The sequence below is a fragment of the Oncorhynchus kisutch genome, linkage group LG22, assembly GCF_002021735.2.
Source record: "Oncorhynchus kisutch isolate 150728-3 linkage group LG22, Okis_V2, whole genome shotgun sequence".
Taxonomy (NCBI): Eukaryota; Metazoa; Chordata; class Actinopteri; order Salmoniformes; family Salmonidae; genus Oncorhynchus; species Oncorhynchus kisutch.
Genome location: NC_034195.2, coordinates 38,410,809 through 38,435,300, shown reverse-complemented (window position 1 = coordinate 38,435,300; position 24,492 = coordinate 38,410,809). Strand labels below are relative to the sequence as shown.

The 24,492-nt window shown below is 46.7% G+C and overlaps 1 protein-coding gene across 1 annotated transcript; it reads right to left on the bottom strand.

Moving 5' to 3' along the window:
* Positions 1-4,058: 4,058 nt before the first annotated feature.
* Positions 4,059-23,906, bottom strand: LOC109867387 (teashirt homolog 3-like). The gene is made up of 2 exons (XM_020456531.2): positions 23,539-23,906; positions 4,059-8,338 (listed from the first exon to the last, which is right to left on the bottom strand). The coding sequence occupies exons 1-2, from the start codon at positions 23,576-23,578 to the stop codon at positions 5,031-5,033; spliced, it is 3,348 nt and encodes a 1,115-aa protein (XP_020312120.1). The 5' UTR covers positions 23,579-23,906; the 3' UTR covers positions 4,059-5,030.
* Between the last annotated feature and the right edge of the window lie 586 nt (positions 23,907-24,492).

The following is a 24,492-nucleotide window of genomic DNA, read 5'->3' as shown; positions in this document are numbered from 1 at the left end:
TCCAATTCGCATACCACCCCAACAGATCCACAGATGACGCAATCTCAATCGCACTCCACACTGCCCTTTCTCACCTGGACAAAAGGAACACCTATGTGAGAATGCTGTTCATTGACTACAGCTGAGCGTTCAACACCATAGTGCCCACTATAGCTCATTACTAAGCTAAGGACCCTGGGACTAAACACCTCCCTCTGCAACTGGATCCTGAACTTCCTGACGGGCTGCCCCCAAGTGGCCAACATCATGTCTGCCACGCTGATCCTTAACACTGGGGCGTTTCAGGGTTGTGTACTTAGTCCCCTCCTGTATTCCCTGTTCACCCACAACTGCGTGGCCAAACACGACTCCAACACCATCATTCAGTTTGCTGACGACACAAGAGTGGTAGGCCTGATCACCGACAACGATGTGACAGCCTATACGGAGGAGGTCAGAGAACTGGCAGTGTGGTGCCAGGACAACAACCTCTCCCTCAATGTGAGCAAGACAAAGGAGCTGGTCGTGGACTACAGGAAAAAGCGGGCCGAACAGGCCCCCATTAACATCGACGGGGCTGTAGTGGAGTGGGTCGAAGAGATTTAAGTACCTGGTGTCCACATCACCAACGAACTATCATGGTCCAAACATACCAAGGGCATGACAAAACCTTTTCCTCCTCAGGAGACTGAAAAGATTTGGCATGGGTCCCCAGATCCTCAAACGGTTGCATCACCGCCTGGTATGGCAACTGTTCGGCATCTGACCGTAAGGCACTACAGAGGGAAGTGTGAATGGCCCAGTACATCACTAGGGCCAAGCTTCCTGCCACCCAGGACCTATATAATAAGCGGTGTCAGAGGAAAGCCCATAAAATTGTCAGAGACTCCAGTCACCCAAGTTATAGACTGTCCTCTCTGCTACCGCACGGCAAGTGGTACCGGAGCGCCAAGTCTACGACCAAAAGGCTCCTCAACAGCTTCTACCCCCAAGCCATAAGACTGTTGAACAACTCATAAAATAGCCGGACAATTAACATTGACCTCCCCCTTTTGTACACTGCTGCTACTCGCTGTTTGTTTGTTAGCTATGCATAGTCACTTCTCCACCATCTACATGTACAGATTACCTCAACTAGCCTGTACCCCCGCCCACTAACTCGGTACCGATGCCCCCTGTATATAGCCTCGCTCTTGTTATTCTTATTGTGTTACTTTTAATTATTACTTTTTATGTCAGGATACTTGGTAAATATCTTCTTAACTCTTCTTGAACTGCTCTGTTGGTTAAGGGCTTGTAAGTAAGCATTTCACTGCACATGTGACAAATAAAGTTGGATTTGATTTGAATCAGTCCCTCCAGGACTCCTTTTTTTAACCAACAGTCCACTCCATATTATGTGACGGCTTTTGCAAATGTGACCAATCACTGCACTATTTCCGCATAAAACAGTAAAATCGCAATGTTATCACATAAAACGGACCCATCTCCGCAATACAAACAGAGGGCTTGCAATTTCAACCAACCACCTCACATTTACCGCGCCTTTTTGCAATGAATTTGACAAAATCATTGCATATTGCCATGCAAAATGTCAGAATTGCCCAGTAACATCAAGCATTTTTGCTTGCAAATCTCACAAAAGATCCCTGCAAAATCCTGAAGGGACTGATATAAATATTTTATTGTTACTTGGCCCAGATAATAACAACACATTCATTGAATCAATGGCCCACAATGTAATTGGTTTCAAGAATGATTTAGACATAGTTTTATCTCTATGGATTTAGACATGCATATATACAGAAATATACACCAAGTATTTTACACTATCACTAGCATTTTGAGACCGGTGCAGTGTATCCATGGCTCGATCCAAATCAACCCCCTGAAACAATGGCAGCCATTTTGTTTTCCTAAAACACTGAGCTGTCTGCCCTGTCAGTCAGCCTCTCTGTTCAGATTGGTGTGATGGCTCTGATGCTCTTCTTTCATTAGTCTGGGCCTGTCTGTCCGCCACACTAACACAAATCACATTGACATTCTAACTCGTCAGATACACACAGAGCAATTTAACTGATATTCATTAGAGAGATGACAAGAGCTGATGGGCCTCTCTGGAGGAGGAGAGGGGACTCATTTCTCCCTCTCTATCTCTCCACCCGCCTGCACGACGCTGAGTGACTTTGTTTTGGGATCAGTGAGGCGTGGCATCGGCTATCCCTTTCCTCGGCTCGGGTATCCTCGAGACAAAGAGACATCTCATCTGAATTACTTTCTACAATATAAAACCATCTAGAATCATTCTCCTCAATCTCCTGACATCTCCTGAAATGTCGCTTTTCAAGGGCTAAGGCAGTTGCTTAGCCTACCTAACGGTCTGTATTAATGCTCATTCAAACAGAAGTCCAATCATTTAGGACTTTCTCCTCAAGCCCCTCATTAACCCCCATAGTGTCAACTATCTTATCTTCGCCACAAAATCTTAGCCGTGTTCCCCAAGAAGTCAATACGATTCACTCACCCATCAATTCCTAAGGCATTAGCAACAAACACTTAGATTCAGGGCTATACCTTTAAGTCACAGAATACTGTATACATGTTCATGTCCTCAGTCGTATGTTCTGCACAACAGTGTTGTCAGCTGAACTATACTATAATCAATGTCGTGTTACGCCCCATCTTTCAATGGTCAGTCTTTATTAGCTATAGACTTTACTCAGCTAGTCTGAAGTGACTGCTCACAAGGTCCCCATGCAACGTTATCACAACATATTCCAAAAGTCTGAGGCGGTAATGAGTTTGTGTGAGAAGACAGGTTCAGGACAGTGTGTGTTAATGTGTTCTCGGATGAGAGGAACTGAAGCGAGAGGAGATTTAAAAGAGTAAATGGTGTGTTGCTTGAGCAGACTTTCCTCTGTGAGTGAGGAGAGAGAACAGGGGGTTAGTCTGGGCAACTGCATCACTCACCATAGTAACCAACCAACTCAAAGTCAGATCACTCAGTTTAGACAATGTAGCATTGTATCGGAATTAAAAATATATTTTAAAAAATTATACAAAAGGCATTTGAGGAAGGCCCAAAAAATGGTCAAACACTCCAGTCACCCAAGTCATAGACTGTTCTCTCTGCTACCACACGGCGAGCAGTACCGGAGGACCAAGTCTAGGTCCAAAAGGCTCCTTAACAGCTTCTACCCCCAAGCCATAACACTGCTGAACAATTTATCAAATGCCGCCCGGACTATTTACATTGACCCCCTTTGTTTTTACACTGCTGCTACTTTCGGTTTATTATCTATGCGTAGTCACTTGACAAATTACCTCAACGAACCTGTACCCACCGCACATTGACTTGTGTTCCGGTACCCCCTGTATATAGCCTTATGTCATTTTCTTGTTACGTTTTGATATTTTTGTAAGTAAGCGGTTCACAGTAAGGTCTACCTGTTGTATTCTGCGCATGTGACATTGTTTTGATACCATAATAACAAACTCTGCATTCATTTGGTAACAGTGTGTGTATATTCACTTTATTCATGGCCTCAAGGATGTAGTGTGACCTAGCAGTTAGTCTGTTGTAAATTACAGTACCTCATGAGACAGAATAGGAGTTTGTTTCATGTCCTAGCTGTTTAGGGATGCAACTGCTAAGTGTAAGTCTGGCTGTGAGGATCATCTGTATGTCTGCCATGACCATTAACCAGTGATGTCCCAGCTCCTGTGCCCCTAGCTGCCTCATGGTAATGACATTGACGCCTGGTAGTAATCAGCCCACTCAGCCTGCTGTTGCTCTCTCCTCCAGTGGCTTGTTTCAGGAACATCTGGTGGTTGACATGCAGCACACAGCACCTGGCAGACTCCTCAGTGCAACACACCCTGCTCTTAGCTCGCACATGCAGCTTGGTTGGCCTGCGCAGACCATACAGTCTACTACACAGATCTGAAGGCTCTGCCTGCAGTAACTAACAGTGTTGTTGTGGATGCAGACTAGTTTCTGTAGTGCGTTTTGGGACTGGGTAAGAGAATAAATTAAGGTGTTAAAAGCATTTGTGATATTTGAAGAAACAACAGTTGCGTGAAGCAATTTAAGTCAATTTAATAATAGAAGCCACAGGGCATGAACAACGTTCCATTTGATATATTTTGTTTTATCAAATAACATTTAGAAAACTATTGTGCAAAACATATTCATGTTAGTCTTCTTCAAAGGCTCTGCACCAGTGGATAGTCATAGTCCTCTTAAATGAGGAAATATAACAAGTATGCATAACAGCAAGTGGTAAGCCTATATACTGTATGTACATTTCTACATAGACCTGGATTTTGAGGTCCCCTGACTTGATGATAAGCAATGTGGCAGATTTGACATATCTGCAACACAAACTGTATATAAAAATCATATAAAATGTGATGTAAGACTACATACTATGTTGTCAATTCATTTGGCAAATTCTCAGAAAGAGCAACTCCCACATTCTTGCCAGATGTCTTACATTAAAAATGGACCAACTAAAAACTGACGCACCAAATTTGTTTTGAACTGTTAACTTGTCAATGCATACATGCAGTTCAACAAATGTATAGAAACTTCACAAAATAAATACCTGAAATGACTATACTTTCCAAAAGGGAGAGTTTACCCAAAACACAAAATGACTTAAATGTTTCCTAACCTCAGCGAAGAAAACAATCTGTGTGTATCGTGGTCCTTCCTGGTCAATAGACAACTTACGGTAAAAGGTAAAGAAACATGGAACTTTGCAATTTGAGGAAACTATCCCTTTGAAAGCTGAATATTCATGACCTATATCTTCAACATATGAAATTAATGTCTTTTGAAAGAGAAAAATACAGATAAGCAAAGGCCATGGAAGTAAATACCATGTGCTGACACTTAACAGTAGTTAATGGCATCATTGTGCATTTTTGTCACACACTTCATTTGTTTTCTTTTTTCCTTTATAAATTCTCTTCTTTTTTTTACAGCGTATATTCCAGTATGTCCAATGCTGGCAGCACTCAAGTGTTTCGATAATGTAATGACAATTCTACTTGTGTTTCTCCATCTCAGAGACATACAGCAGGTGGTCCTCCGGGGACATCCCGTGGCTCTTACTGAGGTGGAGCTTGATGGCATGCTTACTGGCAAACTTACGGATACACAGCTGGCACCGGTACACAGTCCCACTGGCCTCCTCCAGTGACTGGGAGGAGGGTGGAGAAGAGAGGAGGAAGGGGTCCGGTTGGGGCAGTTTATCAGACCCACCCTTCAAGGAGTCCCTCAGGGTCTGTTTGGGGGAGAGCTTGGCCAGGTCCTTCAGTCTGAAGCCCAGGTGGGCCTCAAGGTGGCAAATGTAGGCAGTGGGGGTCCGGATCTGTGAAGCACACTCGCTGCAGAAGAACACTGGGTGGCCCGAGTCCAGGTTCTTGAGGAACTTGGTCCGGCCAGTCCTCCTAAGCTGGTACTTGACATTGGCCAGCCAGTGGCTGATGGTAGTCATGGAAAGGCCAGTGAAACGGGACACGTGCATCCTCTCCTGGGGGCTCAGGTCAGACATGATGTACTTCCCCTCGGTCGTCTGCCTGAGGCTGGAGGAGAACTGGGCCTGCAGGAGGATCAGGTGCTGGGGGTTCCAGTTGGACTGACGCCCCTTCCTCTTATTGGCCATGGACCCCTCAGCATCCTCTGCGGTGGTGGAGCCCACCATGTCTGTGACCCGCTCTGTGATCCTGGTCCGTGAGGGAGGCATGGAGATGTGGTGTGCTGATTGTGTCAGGTTCCTCAACATGTCGGAGATGTCCGACAGGGCGTTTTCATGGTGAGGGCTGCTGGATGTGAAGGGAGAGACCACGGTCATTTTAGCAGGGATCACCATTGAGGAAGGGGAGATAGAAGAGGCTGTTGAGGAGGGAGTCAGAGGAGCAGAGCCAATAGAACCACCTCGATCACTCTTCCCTTTGGTCAGGTCCATGGGCTGGTCATCACTGGACTGACAGACACTACTACGAGCCGCGGGCACTGGGTGTTTTTTGTTGTGCGTGGGGGGAGCGGCCACGGCGGCCCTCTCGGCCATAGTCTGGCTCAGCCTGGACATCAGACTGAGAGGGTCCTGGCTGGGCAGGGTGGGCTTGGCTGCTTTCCCCAGGTGGATATTCATCACAGACTGAAGGGCACTTAAAGGGTTAACAAAGGGCTGCTCCAGAGGGTTGTGGCCTGTTATGAAGGCTGTGCTGCAGCTCAAAGCGGAGGCAGGCGATTGGATCATTTCTCTCATGCACTCTCTCTCGGACAGTGAGACCCTGTCGCTATGGCTACCTCTGTTGCTGCTAGCCAGGGTCACTGACCTCCACTCTCGGGGTGAGTCTGCTCCAGTGGATTCCCACCCCTCACTGCTATAGGGTGAGAGGTTCACCTCTTTCTTGGGGGACACCTCGCTCTTTACCCTCCTCTCCACTTTGGCCACTTTCTCTGTCACCTTCTTCACCAGCTCCTCCATGGCCTGGAAGTTGTTGAGGTGGGGGAGGGCAGAGCTCTGACTATCGGGTGGGAAGATCGGAGACTGGGACATGCTGAGGGAGGAAAGCCCCCCCTCCCCTCCACTGAACAGGTACTTGACAGGGGAGCTCTTCTCAGGGCTACCCTGGGGCATATTCAGGGAGTTGGGGAACTGATAGGCAGCGTGGATACTGGGGTATCCCCCCCAGCTGGGGTTACCACTCTGGGCTTTGTTGATCGCTGATGTCACCGTGTTCTCCAGGGACTTGAGGATGTCGAAGCCGCCTTTGGGGCTCTCTTTCAGGTCCTCCTCAGTCAGATAGTTATACTTGGTGGAGATGTCAAACTTCTCCTCCACCTCATCATCATCGTCCCCGTTCAACACCTGCTTGTCATGGCTAACCATGTCCTGAGTAAACTCTTCCTCCATCTCCTCTTTCTTAATGTCTTTGAGGGGAGGGGAGATAGCTCGGGGTGATACGGCAGAGGGTGGAGGAGGGGAGAATGTAGAAGGAGCTAATGGGATAGATTGAACCTGCTCCTCATTGGTGGGCGTGGCCTGTACAGGGCTGGGGGACGTGGCCTCTGGGACTGGCCTACCTCTCTTACTAGGGGGGTTGCCGTTGGTGACCCTGAGGAAGTGACCTGTCACCATCATGTGGGCGGTCAGCTCCTGCAATGTATTGTGGGAACTCCCGCACTCCATGCACTTGAGGATCTGGGACTTGCGAGATTCGAACTGCCATGTATAGCTGGCGCCGTTCTGGTGGCCAAAGCGGTTGTTGGGGGTGATGTAGGGGTTGGAAGCCTTGTTGGATGGGATGTTGTGGTCACTACCTACAAAGGCTTTGGGTTTGGGGGTCACCTCTCTTGAGCGTGGGGAGCCAGGGAGGTCCAGGCTCCCAGAGAGTGGGCCTCTCTTCCTTGAGATCATTTTGGCTGCCACAGGGGCCAAGGGTTCCTTCAGAGGCACTTTCTGGTAGTGTTTGGTCTTGATCATGTGAACGCTCAGGTCCTGCAGGGACTCGAAGGAGTGGCCACAGTACATGCACTTCAACACCTTCGCGGCATCCTCCTTGCCCTCCAGCTCCAGCAGGGAGCGCTTGCGAGGCTTGGACCAGCGCCCCCTGGCCCCATTGGCTCCCCTATCGTGGTTGTCATCGCGGTAGTGACCCGTATCATTCATGTGCACAGTGAGGTCCACCAGGGTGTCGTAGGCAGCGCTGCAACCCTTGCAGCGAAATTTGCTGGCCCCGGTGAAGATGTTGCCGTACAGTCTGGGGTTCTGCCTGTGGAGCTGCACTGTGCTGAAGATACTGGGCTCTGAGGGAGGAGGGTTGTAGAGGCTCTGAGAGGCCTGCTGCTGCAGGGATTTAGCCACTGCGGACTGGTGCCAGTCATAACTACTGCTGCTGCAGCTACTGCTAGTGCTGCTAGTCCGCGGTGGCTTCTCCACGGGTGATGGTGTCTGTGTCAGGGCTGAGTTAAAGTTCAGGGGTGACCAATAGGAGTTTGTCAGGAAGCTGGAGTAGATTGCCTTCATCTGTTCCAGGGTGTCCTGCGCCAAGGGAGTGTCCAGGCCCAAGGGGGTCCCTACCCTCACCCCTGTGCCATTCAGAAGCTCTTTGGCAGGCCCCTCAGATTTGACTGAGGCGGTCTCAAAGTCTGACAGGGGGTCGCTGGCCTCGCTCACGTGTGATTCACTGTCCATCTCCTGAGCAGAGAGCTCAGCCCCAGCAATGGAGTCCTGGTCACCCAGTGGCTCTTTGGTGAGAAGGTCATTTTCTGAGCTCTCTACCTCCTCTGGAAAGTCCACATCCTCTTCTTCCACCTCCTCCTTCATCTCCTCTGGAGAGTAGGCTGGAGGGAAAACAGAAAAGAGAGTGAGTTATATTAAGGCCAGTGAACACAGTGTTAGTAGAACTACTGTAAAGAAAGTTTATCTTCTACAGGTGCCTGAGGTCTCGCAGGAATAAATGAGCCATCTGCGAGGGATCCGAGTTAAAGCCAAGTTGAGAAATGACAGTCATCCCATTTCACCTCATCAACCGTTAAGGTGTTATTTTCCTCCAAAGGCAAGCCAGTGTTTATATACTACCCCAGCCACATGTATAACTTACTGATGCTCCTTTCACCTTTACTTTGTTTATGGCCGGGAAAAATGTAATCTTGGCAAAAACATAATGTGCCATTTTATGTATCTCAGGGCACAACAGCTTGAAATGAAAGCTGAATCTGAAATTAATGAAGCCCAATCGCGCCGTGGCATTCTCCTCTGGGGTAATAAATGAGTTGGATCAACCTCCATCTGTCAGTTAATATGTGTGACGCCTCTTCATCTGCCTCTGTCTCCTTACATGCACATGCCATCCACATTAACAAGGAAGTTTCACTCATTACTAAAAAAGGGAAGCCGGATTTATGACGATAAGACTATATGGGTCCGCAATAAACCATTTAAAAAGCATTTATGAATTCTGTGTTAACTATTTGTTCATAATTACTCCCACATTAAGAAACTATTGACTAATCACTAGTAAAGCATTGTTGCAGTCCCTAAAGTGAGAGCCATTTATGGTTTATAAATGTTTTGAATGGCCACTCATTTCTCACAAAAAAAATGGGCATGCCATTGGTAGACATTCCTGTCAACACAGGATGTTTAAGGAAATACATACATACATACATACACACATATACACACACACACGTGTGAATAACTATCTTAATAACATTTACAAATGTGGGAGTAATGATTATTAAATGGTGTGTACACGGTTTGTAAATGTTTTATTATGGACCCTTAAAATAAAGTTACTGACTAGGTAAATATTAGAGTGACATTTTTCAATGTCATCTAGATTGAAGCCAGTCACAACAGATTATCAAGAGTGAAGTGGATTATGAGTATTGCAGATAGGACAGGAATGGTTTTTGTAGCAGTCTCCCTGTATGTCCCTACCAGGTGCTGGTGTTAGGAAAACACAGTTTCAGGACATCAGAGACATTTCCTCAGAGAGAAAGAACGGGAGAGAGAAAGACGGAGGGAAGAAGAGTGTGAGGTTGAGGAGGAGACAGCGGCAACACATAAGCGACCGGTCACTTTGCATGCGTGTGCCTTCAGCTCACCTTAGACAGGTGACTTGTTAGTGTGTGTGATGGGTGCCTGGCCCTGACAGATCACAGGGGACACAGACCCCTCCCGCAGTGCCCCCCTCCCGTCCTCAGAGATAGACGGTCCCCTGTAGTGACAGACTGCGTCACCAGCCTCCTCCCTGTGCCCCCTCCCTTTCTGTCCACTTCATTCTGGACTCAACTCCCCCACCCATCTCCAAAACAATGAGCAAAGATACTTGGAACATCTTGTATACTTATGACAGATATAGATGCAGATGAGCATACTGACTCGGCACACACTGATCCACCATCCCAAACACCCACCCATCCAACCAACCACCCACCAGCCATCCACCAGCCCAACCAACCACCAGCCCACCCACCCAACCGCCCATCCATCCAACCATCCATCCATCCAACCAACCGCCCGGCCATCCATCCATCCAACCAACAACCCATCCATCCATCCATCCAACAGCGGATCCATCCAACCAACCGCCCATCCATCCATCCATCCAACCAACCGCCCATCCAGCAATCCAACCACCCATCCATCCATCCATCCACCCAAGCACCCACCAGCCCTACCAAGCACCCACCAGCCATCCACCAGCCCAACCAACTGCCCAACCATCCAATCAACCAACCACCAGCCCAACCAACCAACCACCAGCCCACCCATCGAACCAACCGCCCACCCATCCATCCATCCATCCATCCAACAGCGGATCCATCCACCCATCCAACCGCCCACCCATCCAACAGCGGATCCATCCAACCAACCAACCAACAGCGGATCCATCCACGCATCCAACCAACCAACCGCCCACCCATCCAACCAACCGCCCACCCATCCATCCAACAGCGGATCCATCCATCCAACCGCCCACCCATCCATCCATCCATCCATCCAACAGCGGATCCATCCATCCACCCATCCAACCAACCAACCAACCGCCCACCCATCCATCCAACAGCGGATCCATCCATCCAACCACCAGCCAATCCATCCAACCGCCCACCCATCCATCCATCCATCCAACAGCGGATCCATCCATCCACCCACCCATCCAACCAACCAACCGCCCACCCATCCATCCAACAGCGGATCCATCCATCCAACCACCAGCCAATCCATCCATCCATCCAACCGCCCACCCATCCATCCAACAGCGGATCCATCCAACAGCGGATCCATCCATCCAACCACCAGCCCACCCATCCACCAGCCCACCCATCCAACCAACCACCAGCCCAACCATCCAACCATCCACCCACTCATCCAACCAACCACCAGCCCAACCAACCATCCACTCATCCAACCAACCACCAGCCCAACCAACCATCCAATCAACCACCAGCCCACCCATCCAATCAACCACCAGCCCACCCATCCAACCAACCACCCACCCAACCAACCACCAGCCCACCCATCCAATCAACCACCAGCCCACCCATCCAATCAACCACCAGCCCACCCAACCAACCACCCACCCAACCAACCACCAGCCCACCCATCCAATCAACCACCAGCCCACCCATCCAATCAACCACCAGCAGACCCATCCAATCAACCACCAGCCCACCCATCCAACCAACCACCAGCCCAACCATCCACCCACCCATCCAATCAACCACCAGCCCACCCATCCAATCAACCACCAGCCCACCCATCCAACCAACCACCAGCCCACCCATCCAACCAACCACCAGCCCAACCATCCACCCACCCATCCAACCACCAGCCCAGCCCACCCATCCAACCACCAGCCCACCCATCCAATCAACCACCAGCCCACCCATCCAACCAACCACCAGCCCACCCATCCAACCAACCACCAGCCCACCCATCCAACCAACCACCAGCCCAACCATCCACCCACTCATCCAACCAACCACCAGCCCACCCATCCAACCAACCACCAGCCCAACCATCCACCCACTCATCCAACCAACCACCAGCCCAACCATCCACCCACTCATCCAACCAACCACCAGCCCAACCATCCACCCACTCATCCAACCAACCACCAGCCCAACCAACCATCCACCCACCCATCCAACCACCAGCCCAGCCCATCCAACCACCAGCCCAGCCCACCCAACCACCAGCCCACCCAACCACCAGCCCACCCAACCACCAGCCCAGCCCACCCATCCAATCAACCACCAGCCCACCCATCCAACCAACCACCAGCCCACCCATCCAACCAACCACCAGCCCACCCATCCATCCAACCACCAGCCCACCCATCCATCCAACCACCAGCCCACCCATCCAACCAACCACCAGCCCACCCATCCAACCAACCACCAGCCCACCCATACTATCCACTTCAAATCCCACATCTTCAAATCCCACATCCCCTACACACAAAAACATCCAGTCTAAACAAAAAAAGTAATTGCTGGAATAACTCCCATTTCCAGTGCTAACAGCCAATCTCAGGGCAGGAAGCGGGTGGTGCTGGTCTGATGTGGGCCCTGGGGGTGGTGAGTGTCAGCAGGCAGGCAGCCCCACAGAGGGCCAGTCTAATGGGGACCTGACAGGTGTGGCCTAGTCTCCCATCCTGCCCGTAGATTTGGTTTGTCACTGGGTATCCATTAACTGCCAGTCTCTGCTGATCGCCTGCGACAGCTCTGATCAAAAGATGTCACCGGGCGCTGTGCGCCTGGCAGGGCCTGGCACAGCGCTCGTAAAGAGAGCCAAACAGGCTGTAAATAAGATGACATGATCACTTCCCTGGCCTCCCATGTCCTGGACACAATTATGATAATGTGAAAGGAGGAGGTAAATCGCTCACCGCTCGGCAGGGAAACCGGCAGGGAAGATATCTCGGTCATTTTTTCCCTCTCCTCTTCCGGATGGTGTTTGTGCGAGTGTCTCATTTGAAGGAGGAAATACAGTCAGGATGAGGTAGCTATGTTAATGTATACAGAGCATCTGGTCACAGATGTCAGGTTTAATCACTGAGGTTATGACTCTGGCATTAGCAGGCTGGTTGAACGAGTCCTTAAGTCGCTCTTATAGTCTTGACCTATCATGAACATACATATTTCTCACGTATTTCTTCAAATCTCTGTTCTATCTTTATATGACCACTTTTGGTGAAAGTGAACCAGTCATCTAGCCATTCTTTCTTACTGTTGCATAAAAATATCCCAATTTCAAGGTCCTTATTTTTTTTACAAATGTTTTTTTAAATAGACACATACAACCTACTGTAGGTTACTGTTCATAAGTGTGAAGTCTAGACAGCCAAAGAAAGCAAAACTAGACTAAAAGGTGGCCCAAAGGGCCTCGCAAAGACAAAACAAAAATGGCCGACCAGCAGTCAACGGTCCCAGGCAATTTAAAATGCCAAACAGCCATTACATCTGAGCACTATCTGTTAATTTGATCCCCAATGACTGATCATCCATCACTGTGGGTGACAACCACCATCCAATTATTCTCCCTGGCTTGACTGACAACAGAGGTGATTTATCACACTAATAAAATATGATGGGTTTTGTGGGTTCATTCTGAGAAACAGAATGGATTATTAAGAAATAAGAATACACCTGGATGGATAAAAAAATATATATATATTTTTTAACCTTTATTTAACTAGGCAAGTCAGTTAAGAACAAATTCTTATTTTCAATGACGGCCTAGGAACAGTGGGTTAACTGCCTGTTCAGGGGCAGAAAGACAGATTTGTACCTTGTCAGCTCGGGGGTTCGAACTTGCAACCTTCCAGTTACTAGTCCAACGCTCTAACCACTAGGCTACCCTGCCGCCCCGATTAAGATAGCTACACTCTCATGGGTTCTTAAAAAGGTTATTTGTGGTGGGGTAGGGTTCTACATGGACGTTTTGTCATCTGAGGAACCCTTTATGGTTCTAGCTAACACCTGTTTTTTTCTAAGAGTGTAAAGTATCTGGGTGGTGTATTTGCTAATAGTGGTTGTGTGGGCTTCATCATGATTAAATCTGCCAAACGCTGCACTTTGGACTTAGTGTGGGAGAGAGTTTCACATCTCAGTCACGCTTCACACAGAAATAGCAAGACCAGAACACAGAAATAGCAAGACCAGAAGACACACACACACACACACACACAAATCTTTCACATGTAGAGAAACACATCCTGCACGAACACAAACTCAACCCTACAAATATAGTCTGTGGTCGGTTGCAACACACACACATACAGGCGATGAGAAAAGACAGTGACATCTTTGGCGTGCTCACGGCATTCCTGTGGAGTATCAATTTCATAAACATTAGGGCCGCAGACGCGGAAGGATAGATCCTTTGATAGAAATGCTGCAGAGACATGGGGTAAAAAGCTACAACAACAGTAAAAGAACCAAAACCAGGCCGTCTCTGACGGTAGATGGTATAATCAAAGCAGAGCATGTCTCAAAGTAGGAGGCACACACCCTAGTTCATCATCAGTAATCATATAGTCACAGTCTGGACGGGAAAGCAAGACACGATTTAGTCTACAACCAGATTTTTTCGATGTTGAAAGAAAACAAAACATGCAAACTGAAGTTATCAATTTGTAAGAATGGTAAAGGTGTTGGAGGATCTCTGTTGCCCCTCAGTCCCCTGCTCCCTCCGCAACTAACCTCCTCAGTCATCCTACACAGCTGGGGAAACAGTAGAGCTGGGAGCCAAATCACACACACAAAACCGGGGTAAACAGGATGTGTAATCAAGACACTACTACCCAAGTCTGCACTACAACCACTTCATGACATGCTGTAGCAGCTTACAGCTACAGGAGCTGAGCAGAGAGCAGCTGAAATGTGGGAGAGGAGGGAGAAGAGGAGTATTATATTCATTGGTGGTCCAACCACCGCCTAGCCTAGAGCTGCAGACGTAGATCATCATCTAGCATCGCAGCTAAATGTGGGTCGTGAATATTCATAGGAAAGGGATGCCATCACTAAACGCTCTCGTTCTGCAACTGTACCACATAACAACAACAGCTCCACAGCAAGGAGGCTAGGGTTGTCCGGTTAGAATTGGCTAATGCTAACTCGAGTTAGGAGTGGCTATTTAAACAAATCCAAACTGTAGATTAATCTATTCTGCACCATATACTGCTTTCAGGGTAACTGGAAAAAGAGGTAGGTGTGAAAAAAAGAGGTTAATTAAAAAGGAAAAATCTTTTGAGGATCCTGAGGTGGTAAGGAACAACACTCTACAGTAGAGTTATGATCATAGCTAGATCACAGGGAGGGTACTGAGAGCGCAGAGAGTTAAACGGGGCCTCACTACACAGCGGAGTAGTTTCTTATTCTTGATGTGTTCTTTAACTGGGACCTCTCGCCCTGGATGGGTGGGCTGGCGGGGGGGGGGTTACTGACAGGAAGATGCCTTAAAACACTTAGAACCTCCAGGCAGGAAATCACTTCTGCCTCAATCACACAACCGCAAGCCACTGACTTCCACTAGCTCGTTTCCCAGCAGTCGACTGAGTAGAGGCTTTAGAAGAGGGGAATAATTTCATACAACAACAGCCTTGTTTGGTTCTGTTAAACTGTCCCGAGATTAGTGGGTAAAGGAGGAGAGTATTATACTCATTGAAATGTCTTTATTCCATTAGCATTTGTCATGCTAGGCTAACCACTCCTTGCTCTAGCAGTGGTGCTCCCCTGGTGGTCTCTGTTGCTAGGAAGGAGGAAGCAGGATGAAGTGAAATGACACTCACTGTCAAAACAAATAGGCTACAGGTGTCATAAGGAATGGGAATTGCCAGGAACCGCATGATACGATACTATCACGATACCTAGGTGCTATAACGATATGTATACTATCAAGATATGTATTGCGATTCTCATGATTCTATATGTATTGCGATTCAATACTGCAATCTTATTGTGATCGGATGTTCCAAATATATTGCTCATTATGTGGCTGCTGCAAAGAGACAAGAGAGAGCATGAGAAAATTAGTTTTGATCAGTCAGAAATAAAAGTGCTGAAAACAGCTTGGCTCACCATTTGAAAAGAAGATGGAGAAAAAAACTCCTGTGTTTTTCATCCTATAGTTTTGGCACATGTACAGCAGACTAGCGCTTGCTACCACTACCTAGCAATTATTATTGTCATTTTACAAATCGATACTTGGGAGTCAAAGTATCTATATAATATCGTCCAAAATCATTTGCCGATATCTAACTATAGATTTTGTCCCCCATCACTACTAATATGTGCCTGCGTCTGGTCGCTCAGAAAGAGATGCTCACGACAGTCTATTGTAACTGTACATCTCTGTTCCTATTTTTAGCCCCTACTGAACGAGGTAATACACATTGTCCACTGATTGTAGTGCAGGATGTGTACTCTGGGAGATGGGAAAAATCAGAGATATCCCTCTCGCTCCAGGCAAGCCTTAGGGCTGTACCATGTCAAAGCAGGGGAAGAGAGAGAGGCTGAGCAGGCATATATATTCAACTGTACTGTGCTCCCAGAAAGCTGCATTGTTGTTTTATGACTGTACCTCCAACAGGCAGCTGTGTATACAGACCTTTAGGACCTGAGCTATATTGGTTTCAAACGGGTACAGTTCAAAAACATTACAATCTTCCACACACAAAAAGATTGGAAGGGAGAGAGAGACCGTTTCAGATGTTCTGTTCTCGCCCTATCAAAGTGTTTAGAACTAGACCCAGTCACAATAACTGATGGATAAATGGAAACAAACAAATGAACACCACATAAACAGCTTACACAGGTTCAGAATCAAGTGGCAATGGGTTCACAAGTTCAAACATCAGAGTGGAAGAATTCTACTTTACAGGAAAGCTGTGCTCTCAGATCTACCCCAAACCGATCAGCCAAGACCAAGCACTATAACATAGGGTCACATATTATCCAGTACTTGTAGAGTTTTCTACCCATATCACCCAGTTATTCCTCTCAGCTCTACATCAATCATATATCCTTCAAGATCTACCATGTATGATAGGATGATATATTATCCACTCCAGTACACTTGTCTTACAGTTGCTCTACCCACATAACACCTACTTCCTTGTATTTGTTCTCATCTCGCTTGTCCACCCCACTATAGCTAGCTCCATAGGTCATTTGTTAACTGCTCTTTAGATTAATGTTCTGATGGTGTAACTCCAGCACAGGTCACTTGCCTGTGACTTAGCCTGTACCTAAGCCTCTGCCAGGACATAGGGCCAACTTCGCTCCCAACAAACAGCTGTTGCGATGATCACCTAGCAACGAGGTGGTGATGGACGACCCTAAGATGAATGCCCACCATAAATCACACAACACCAGGGGGAAGTTGGGGGGGGGGGGGGGGGGGGGGGGGGGAGAAGAGAGAGAAACTAAAGAAAGACGGACAAAAACAAAATAACCTTTTCTCTCTTTGTGGAAGAGAATGGAAGCGGTAGTGGTGCTGGCCTTGCCTTGACCTCTAACGGAGCTCTTATTGGTGATAGTGGTGTAACTGCACAGAGCACGATGGGTCAGACGCCTGACGACCTCCTCAGGAAAGAGTCAAAAAGGGTTTTGGTCTGACACCTAATGCATTGTATTTCTAATCTATGCTACACTATCAACTGACTGATTATACATTAAAACGAACCATCACTATTTTTTTTCCGTCTAGGAAGAAAGCGCCAATTTCACGCACATTGTTCGCTTTGCAAGCACATTGTTTGTTTAAAAGACTGGGATCTACTCTTTCAAAAGGGCAGAACCCTCCCGGCAAAGCAAAGCAACCTGGGTAGTGTAGTTGAAGGATAAACATCATATCATCCACTATAGCTGGGCCATCTGATTCGGCCCAACTGCTGTGGCACGGGTGTCTAGTTACACTCAGGCAGAGAGCATGGTCATCCATCACACAGTGAGTGTCTGTCTAAGGCTTTCCACCCTGCCTCTGCTCGTCCTGCTCTCCAGTTACAGCCCTACACGGCCAGCCTAAATAATATTCTCCATGATAAATGGCACTATAAGCCTGGTATCCATCATTAATCTGCCTTTTAAAGAAGCATCCCCGGTTAGGACCACAGGAGAGCAGAGCAGCTTGAGTTCATTTTGAGGCCAGCCTAGCATGAGTGATACCCGTCAGCCCGCTCATCAGGGAGTTAGGCTACAGATACACCATCTCCCTCTCTCACGCACAGCCACAGATACACACACATACTCCCATTACACACAGCACACATTACACAAGGTGTAATTACACACAGATAACACACATATCCAAGAACCAGATATTGTTCAGATTTGTACAAACATCCAGAGATCGTCATGGAAAAACAGTCACTCATCAAAACATTGTCACTCATCAAAACATAACTCATGCACCTCAATCCTCTGTCATCCAAAAACACCTCGTCATCCTCCCCATCCCCTCTAGTGCTTTGTACAGTCCCACACTGTTGTGAAACTTTTAAAAGTGCTCTCTTCTGTCTCTTTCCTTCTTGTGCCTCCCTTTCTCACTACTCACCCTTCCCCTCTTTCTCCATTCCTTCTTTCTTTTTGTTTCTCTCAGTCCTCTCTGTCTATTTCTCTCCTCTTTCATTATCTCCCTCACCCCCTCCCTGTGTGTCTGCTAAAGCCAGTATGATAAATGACACACGTCAGTTTGTCAGGAGCGAAGGGTGGGCCAGTGATAAATGACTCTGTTGAAAAGGAAAATCTGCTTTTTGGCATGGCCGGGCTATTCTCCGCCTGGATTCGGTTTCAGGACCCCTGAAGACCAGAGCGGGCTCAGTTTCCTGAAAAGAGCACACATCCGACTAGGCTCTGACGCGTTACCCCCGGGGGGAGGGTTTGAGTGAGCGAACCTACTCCAATTGTCACCATAGCACAGCTGCATCTATAACAACAAACAGTGGGACGTTTTTTTATAAAGTACCTACGTAGGCCTACTCCAGTCCAGACAGAGGTCTCTGACATACAGATGAGGATGGCGAAAGTTGTTTATTTCTGTGACACGGTTGGCTTTTCTTTTCTGGAGCCCGGCCCTATGGTCTGACATATGTCAAGTGGGGTTTAAAAGGGAGAGGAGCCCGTTCCACCTCTCCTCCCTCTTTCACTCATTCACTGGCAGTTCAGGGTGGCATTGTTATCATTACACTGGGTGGATTTATGGAGTCAGGCCCTATGGCAAAAACAAAAAGGCATCTGTCAATACCAGTGGGAAGCACTCTGTCACCCACCCCTCCATGGCCTGGCAGACAGGCGTGGAGCACTCATTAGGTATGCACTTATCAGACACATAGATCACAGACATGACTCAACCTCGCCGGAATCTAACCACCGTAACGTTCATTAGCAATGGGCTGAGTGGTGTAAAAAACAAGACTTCCTCAAGACTCGGACCTGCACTGTCTAGCCCCATCTATTGTTTAGTGGAACAATTACGAGCCCATATGTCCCCTCATTCCCGTAATGACATATACAGAACAAACACACATACAAACAACACCCAGTCACCCACAGAGAAAAACAATGTTTTGTTTTGGTGTGATTTCAAATCCAGACACTATATAAATGTGTCTGTCTACAATAGCTGTTGGTCTCTGTAATCCATATGTCTCTAAGCAAGTTTGTAAGTAAGCACATGAGTTTTCAATTTCAATGTATATTTTACCTATTTGTGTAATGTGCACTAATGACAATCTACAGTATCTGAGCCCATTTCTGTCTAAGTATAAGAGATTCTGCAATGACGACAATGGTTGAGTGACGATGGGGTGAGGAGGAGGCATGAGGGGGGGAGGAGCGAGAGAAGAGGGATAAAGGGCGAAAAGGGATCAGAGAAACGATGGCCTATGACTAGAGGTCGACCGATTATGATTTTTCAACGCCAATACCGATTATTGGAGGACCAAAAAAAGCCAATACAGATTCATTTTATTTGTAATAATGACAATTACAACAATACTGAATTAACACTTATTTTAACTTAATATAATACATCAATAAAAATCTATTTAGCCTCAAATAAATAATGAAACATGTTCAATTTGGTTTAAATAATGCAAAAACAAAGTGTTGGAAAAGTAAAAGTGCAACATGTGCCATGTAAAAAGCTAACGTTTGAGTTCCTTGCTCAGAACATGAGAACATATGAAAGCTGGTGGTTCCTTTTAACATGAGACTTCAATATTCCAAGGTAAGAGGTTTTAGGTTGTAGTTAATATAGTATTTATAGGACTATTTCTCTCTATACCATTTGTATTTCATATACCTTTGACTATTGGATGTTATTATATGCACTATAGTATTGCCAGTGTAACAGTATGGCTTCCGTCCCTCTCCTCGATCCTACCTGGGCTCGAACCAGGAACACATAGACAACAGCCACCCTTGAAGCAACGTTACCCATCGCTCCACAAAAGCTGCGGGGAATAACTACGCCAAGGGGAATAACTACGCCAAGTCTCAGAGCGAATTACATTTGAAACGCTATTAGCGCGCACCCCACTAACTAGCTAGCCATTTCACATCAGTTACACTAGCCATTAGGCTGATAGGCTTGAAGTCATAAACAGCGCTGTGCTTGCGAAGAGCTGCTGGCAAAACGCACGAAAGTGCTGTTTGAATGAATGCTTACGAGCCTGCTGCTGCCTACCATCGCTCAGTCAGACTGCTCTATCAAATCATAGACTTAATTATAAACACAACACATAGAAATACGAGCCTTTGGTCATTAATATGGTCGAATCCGGAAACTATCATTTTGAAAACAAAACGTTTATTATTTCAGTGAAATACGGAACCGTTCGGTATTTTTTCTAACGGGTGGTATCCCTAAGTCTAAATATTCTTGTTATATTGCACAACCTTCAATGTTATGTCATAATTATGTACAATTCTGGCAAATTAGTTCACAATGAGCCAGGCTGCCCAAACGGTTGCATATACCCTGACTCTGCGTGCAATGAAAGCAAGAGAAGTGACACAATTTCAGCTGGTTAATATTGCCTGTTAACCTGGATTTCTTTTAGCTAAATATGGAGGTTTAAAAATAAATACTTCTGTGTATTGATTTTAAAGGCATTGGTGTTTATGGTTAGGTACACATTGGAGCAACGATACGCACCGCATCGATTATATGCAACGCAGGACACGCTAGATAAACGAGTAATATCATCAACCATGTGTAGTTATAACTAGTAATTATGATTGATTGATTGTTTTTATAAGATAAGTTTAATGCTAGCTAGCAACTTACCTTGGCTTCTACTGCATTCTCCTCGTGGAGTGCAATGAGGCATGTAGTTAGAGTGTTGGACTAGTTAACTGTAAGGTTGCAAGATTGAATCCCCCGAGCTGACAAGGTGAAAATCTGTCGTTCTGCCCCTGAACAGGGCAGTTAACCCACCGTTCCTAGGCCGTCATTGGAAATAAGAATGTGTTCTTAACTGACTTGCCTAGTTAATAAAAAATTATATGTATATATGTGCCCAAAAATACCGATTTCTGATTGTTATGAAAACTTGAAAATCTGCCCTAATTAATCGGCCATTCCGATTAATCGGCCGACCTCTACCTATGACTGACACTCCTCACTGCCATTCCTTTCATTACCCCTGCCATCCAAACTGCACAGACGACTGATTGCTGCCACAGCTGACCTGGAAGCCATAGGCCTGACCCTGCAGAAACAGGAGACCTCTAGCCATAGAGCCCAGTCTAAACCAAAACCCCACCTCCTGTCGCTAGCTCTGCTCACACACGACTGGAGCACAGGCCGGATTTGAGCAGTGGCCTGGATTTCACTACGCTGGCCTGAGTATGAGACTCGATACCTGGCTGGGACAGAGTAACTCTCACATCCATAGAAACACCCACACACACCAAATATAGCCACTAACTGTGAGGAGGCTAACCTAGGGGCCATCCTGTTAGGTTCCAGTCACTACACAGAGTACACTCACTACAATGCTTTAAAAGCAAAAAGAATAGCCCCTGGTCCTATAGTCTAAGCCAATCACAAGCCATTTGAATGCATCCCGAGTTTCCTCCCCAGCTGTTTGAGTTTCTCCTGTTAGGCTGTCTTCAGAGCACTCAACCTGACCCATGCAGGTACACTGGACCATTTGTCACCTGCAGCGGAGAATTGAGTTACAGCACGACCAAATGTGAGTGCTGCGCCGGGAACCGAGGCACTGTGTAATATCAACTTCATTACATCAAAGTGGTGGCAAACCTAGTTGGTTGGGGCCGGGCACACCAAGGCTTGTCATCTCCAATCATTAAGCCCGTCAAGACTCCATCAGTCCTTCCAACTAATTAGGTTAACTCTAATTAAGCTAGCGAAATAACTTAGCTTTTTCTACCAGCCAAGAACAAGGCAGAGAGAAAAGTGGGGCCGAGAAAGGAGTGGGGTAGAGAGAGAGAGAGAGAGGTTTTTCATGGAAGTCTCAAGGTTGCTTTGGGCCGGCTCTCTCCCGAAGTCCCTAATCAAGACCCACCATCGGTCATCCTTTTCTCTCTCCATCCCCATTTTCTGTGCTGCAATCAATTCATCATCACCCTTTGTGTGCAACTGAACAGTTGACAACTTTATAACTTGCAGCTGCAAGGGACCCACTGACTAAGAGGTTAAAAAAACAAAGAGAATCAATGGATAAATGAATGAACAAAGAAATAAAATAAAGTTTCCTAACATTTCCACAACTAACACAGAATGGGTCTATATTACAACATGCCATGATCCTGCCTCAGAGACAACAAAACAAGCAGATAGGAAAGGAAAAGAGGAAAAACAAGATATTCCACTGATCTCAAATCAGAAAGCTTTCAGTCATTCTTTATGTGCTCCCCCAAACCTCTCTCTCTCTGGGAGAGATTGAGGGTGTACATTAGGCAGGGGCATTCTGATGAAATAAAAGCCCGGGCCAGCGTATGGCTAAACAGAATGGGAGCACTCACTCAGCCTGTCTCTGATTGACCATTAAAGCCATTGATGAATGGGGCTGTCAGAGGAGAGAATTAAATCAAACATGAAACAAAGCCGTCCTGACGGCCAGTCTGACAGAGCAAACCATTCCTCCCTTCCATTACATAGCGCACGTCTCCTTTTACAACCCCCCCCAGTGTGTGTGTGTGGTAGGCAATGTGTGTGTGTGTGTGTGTGTGTGTGTGTGTGTGTGTTATAGAGCCAGTGATGTCTGACTGTGAAACCACTTTACCCCTTTGCTTTTTCGTGAGTCACTTGACCATTGCAGAGGAGAGGGAGGAAAAAGTACACAATGCTTTCAAAGTGGTTTTAATGTGACGTCAAGGGGCTGCATCACATGGTGGAGTGAATTCCTGATGTAGATCGGGAAGGAACAGATCAAAGCCGGATGACAGCCAATCAATCAACCGTCAAATCAGACATGGCAACTGTCGATTATAGCTTCTTCCAGTCCACATAATCCCTTTGTCTGTACCCAATTGTTTATTTTATCCCCAAAAAAGAGAGGTCATTCTTCCACCTCCCAATTCCAAAGTTAACCGCTTGGCTCAAATGTTCACAAAGACCCTACTACAGAGACAGTAGGCTCTGGCACCGCCTTGGGCATTCCGTTATAGCAGACTGAGCACCGTTTCCCCATATTCTAATTCCTCCACCACGGTAAGTTAACGTTTACCGGGAAAGTGAGCTATCCATGGGAACAATGGGAAGAGGAAAGTTGACTGTAGCTATCGGATGTGAGTGCTACTGAGAAAAATAGTATGGCTACTTTGTAACATGGGGAAACAAATGGCAACATTCGAGGGATAGTTACAGTAGCGTGCTACTCCTGGGATAGTAGGCTCGCGTTAGTGTTACAAATCAAGTTAGCCTATACATCGAGTGAAAGCACTAGCAATCCTATGAAAAAACTACTGGAAACGGAAATCCAGAGGTTTGAGAACAAATCTTTCAGCTGCTATAACTACATATAAAACCATTCCCATCGTAGTAGCCTACGTACCTGCAGCGCGCTTGGGCGCTTCTTGCTTCCTCCGCGGCATGTTTGGTTTCCCAAAGAAGAGTTTTCTTTGGCCTCACAGAATCAGAGCTACTCCACTACAACGATTACGCCTTCATACACGAAACAGTGAGTGTTATCCGTAGAAAAAAGAAGCTAAGAGCATTGTTTTTCCAAATAGCACAGAAAAACGAAGCAAGTCGGGAAAAAACTGCGATTATCTGTCTTTCGTCCCCCTATGCGCGACCACAGGTAATGATCAACAGCGTTAAACGCGATCACCTCGGATCCTCTCTTGTCGAGGCAACAGGCAAACTTCAGCGAAAGCGAGACGATAGCGTCATTCAAAGCATGAGACTGGGCAAACCCACTTTACACCTCGAGAGGGGAGGGACATTATAACACGAGCCTGTCTGTCTTATTCTCTTTACTGTCAATAATGTGTGGGCTAACGTTACGTATGTTGACAGTGGGAACACGACTAGTAATTAGAACAGTTTATGTTTTGATAGGGACATAATTTTAGTTTAGTCTACATTAGGCCTATACCTTCATGATCACTAATCTGGACGGTTCTGATTTAGAATATGTGGACAACTATAAATACCTAGGTGTCTGGTTAGACTGTAAACTCTCCTTCCAGACCCACATTAAGCATCTCTAATCCAAAATTAAATCTAGAATCGGCTTCCTATTTCGCAACAAAGCATCCTTAACTCATGCTGCCAAACATACCCTAGTAAAACTGACTATCCTTGACTTCGGGGATGTCATTTACAAAATAGCCTCCAACACTCTAGCAAATGGGATGTAGTTCATCACAGTGCCATCCGTTTTGTCACCAAAGCCCCATATACTACCCACCACAGCGACCTGTATGCTCTCCTTGGCTGGCCCTAGCTTTAAATTCATAGCCAGACCCACTGGCTCCAGGTCATCTATAAGTCTTTGCTAGGT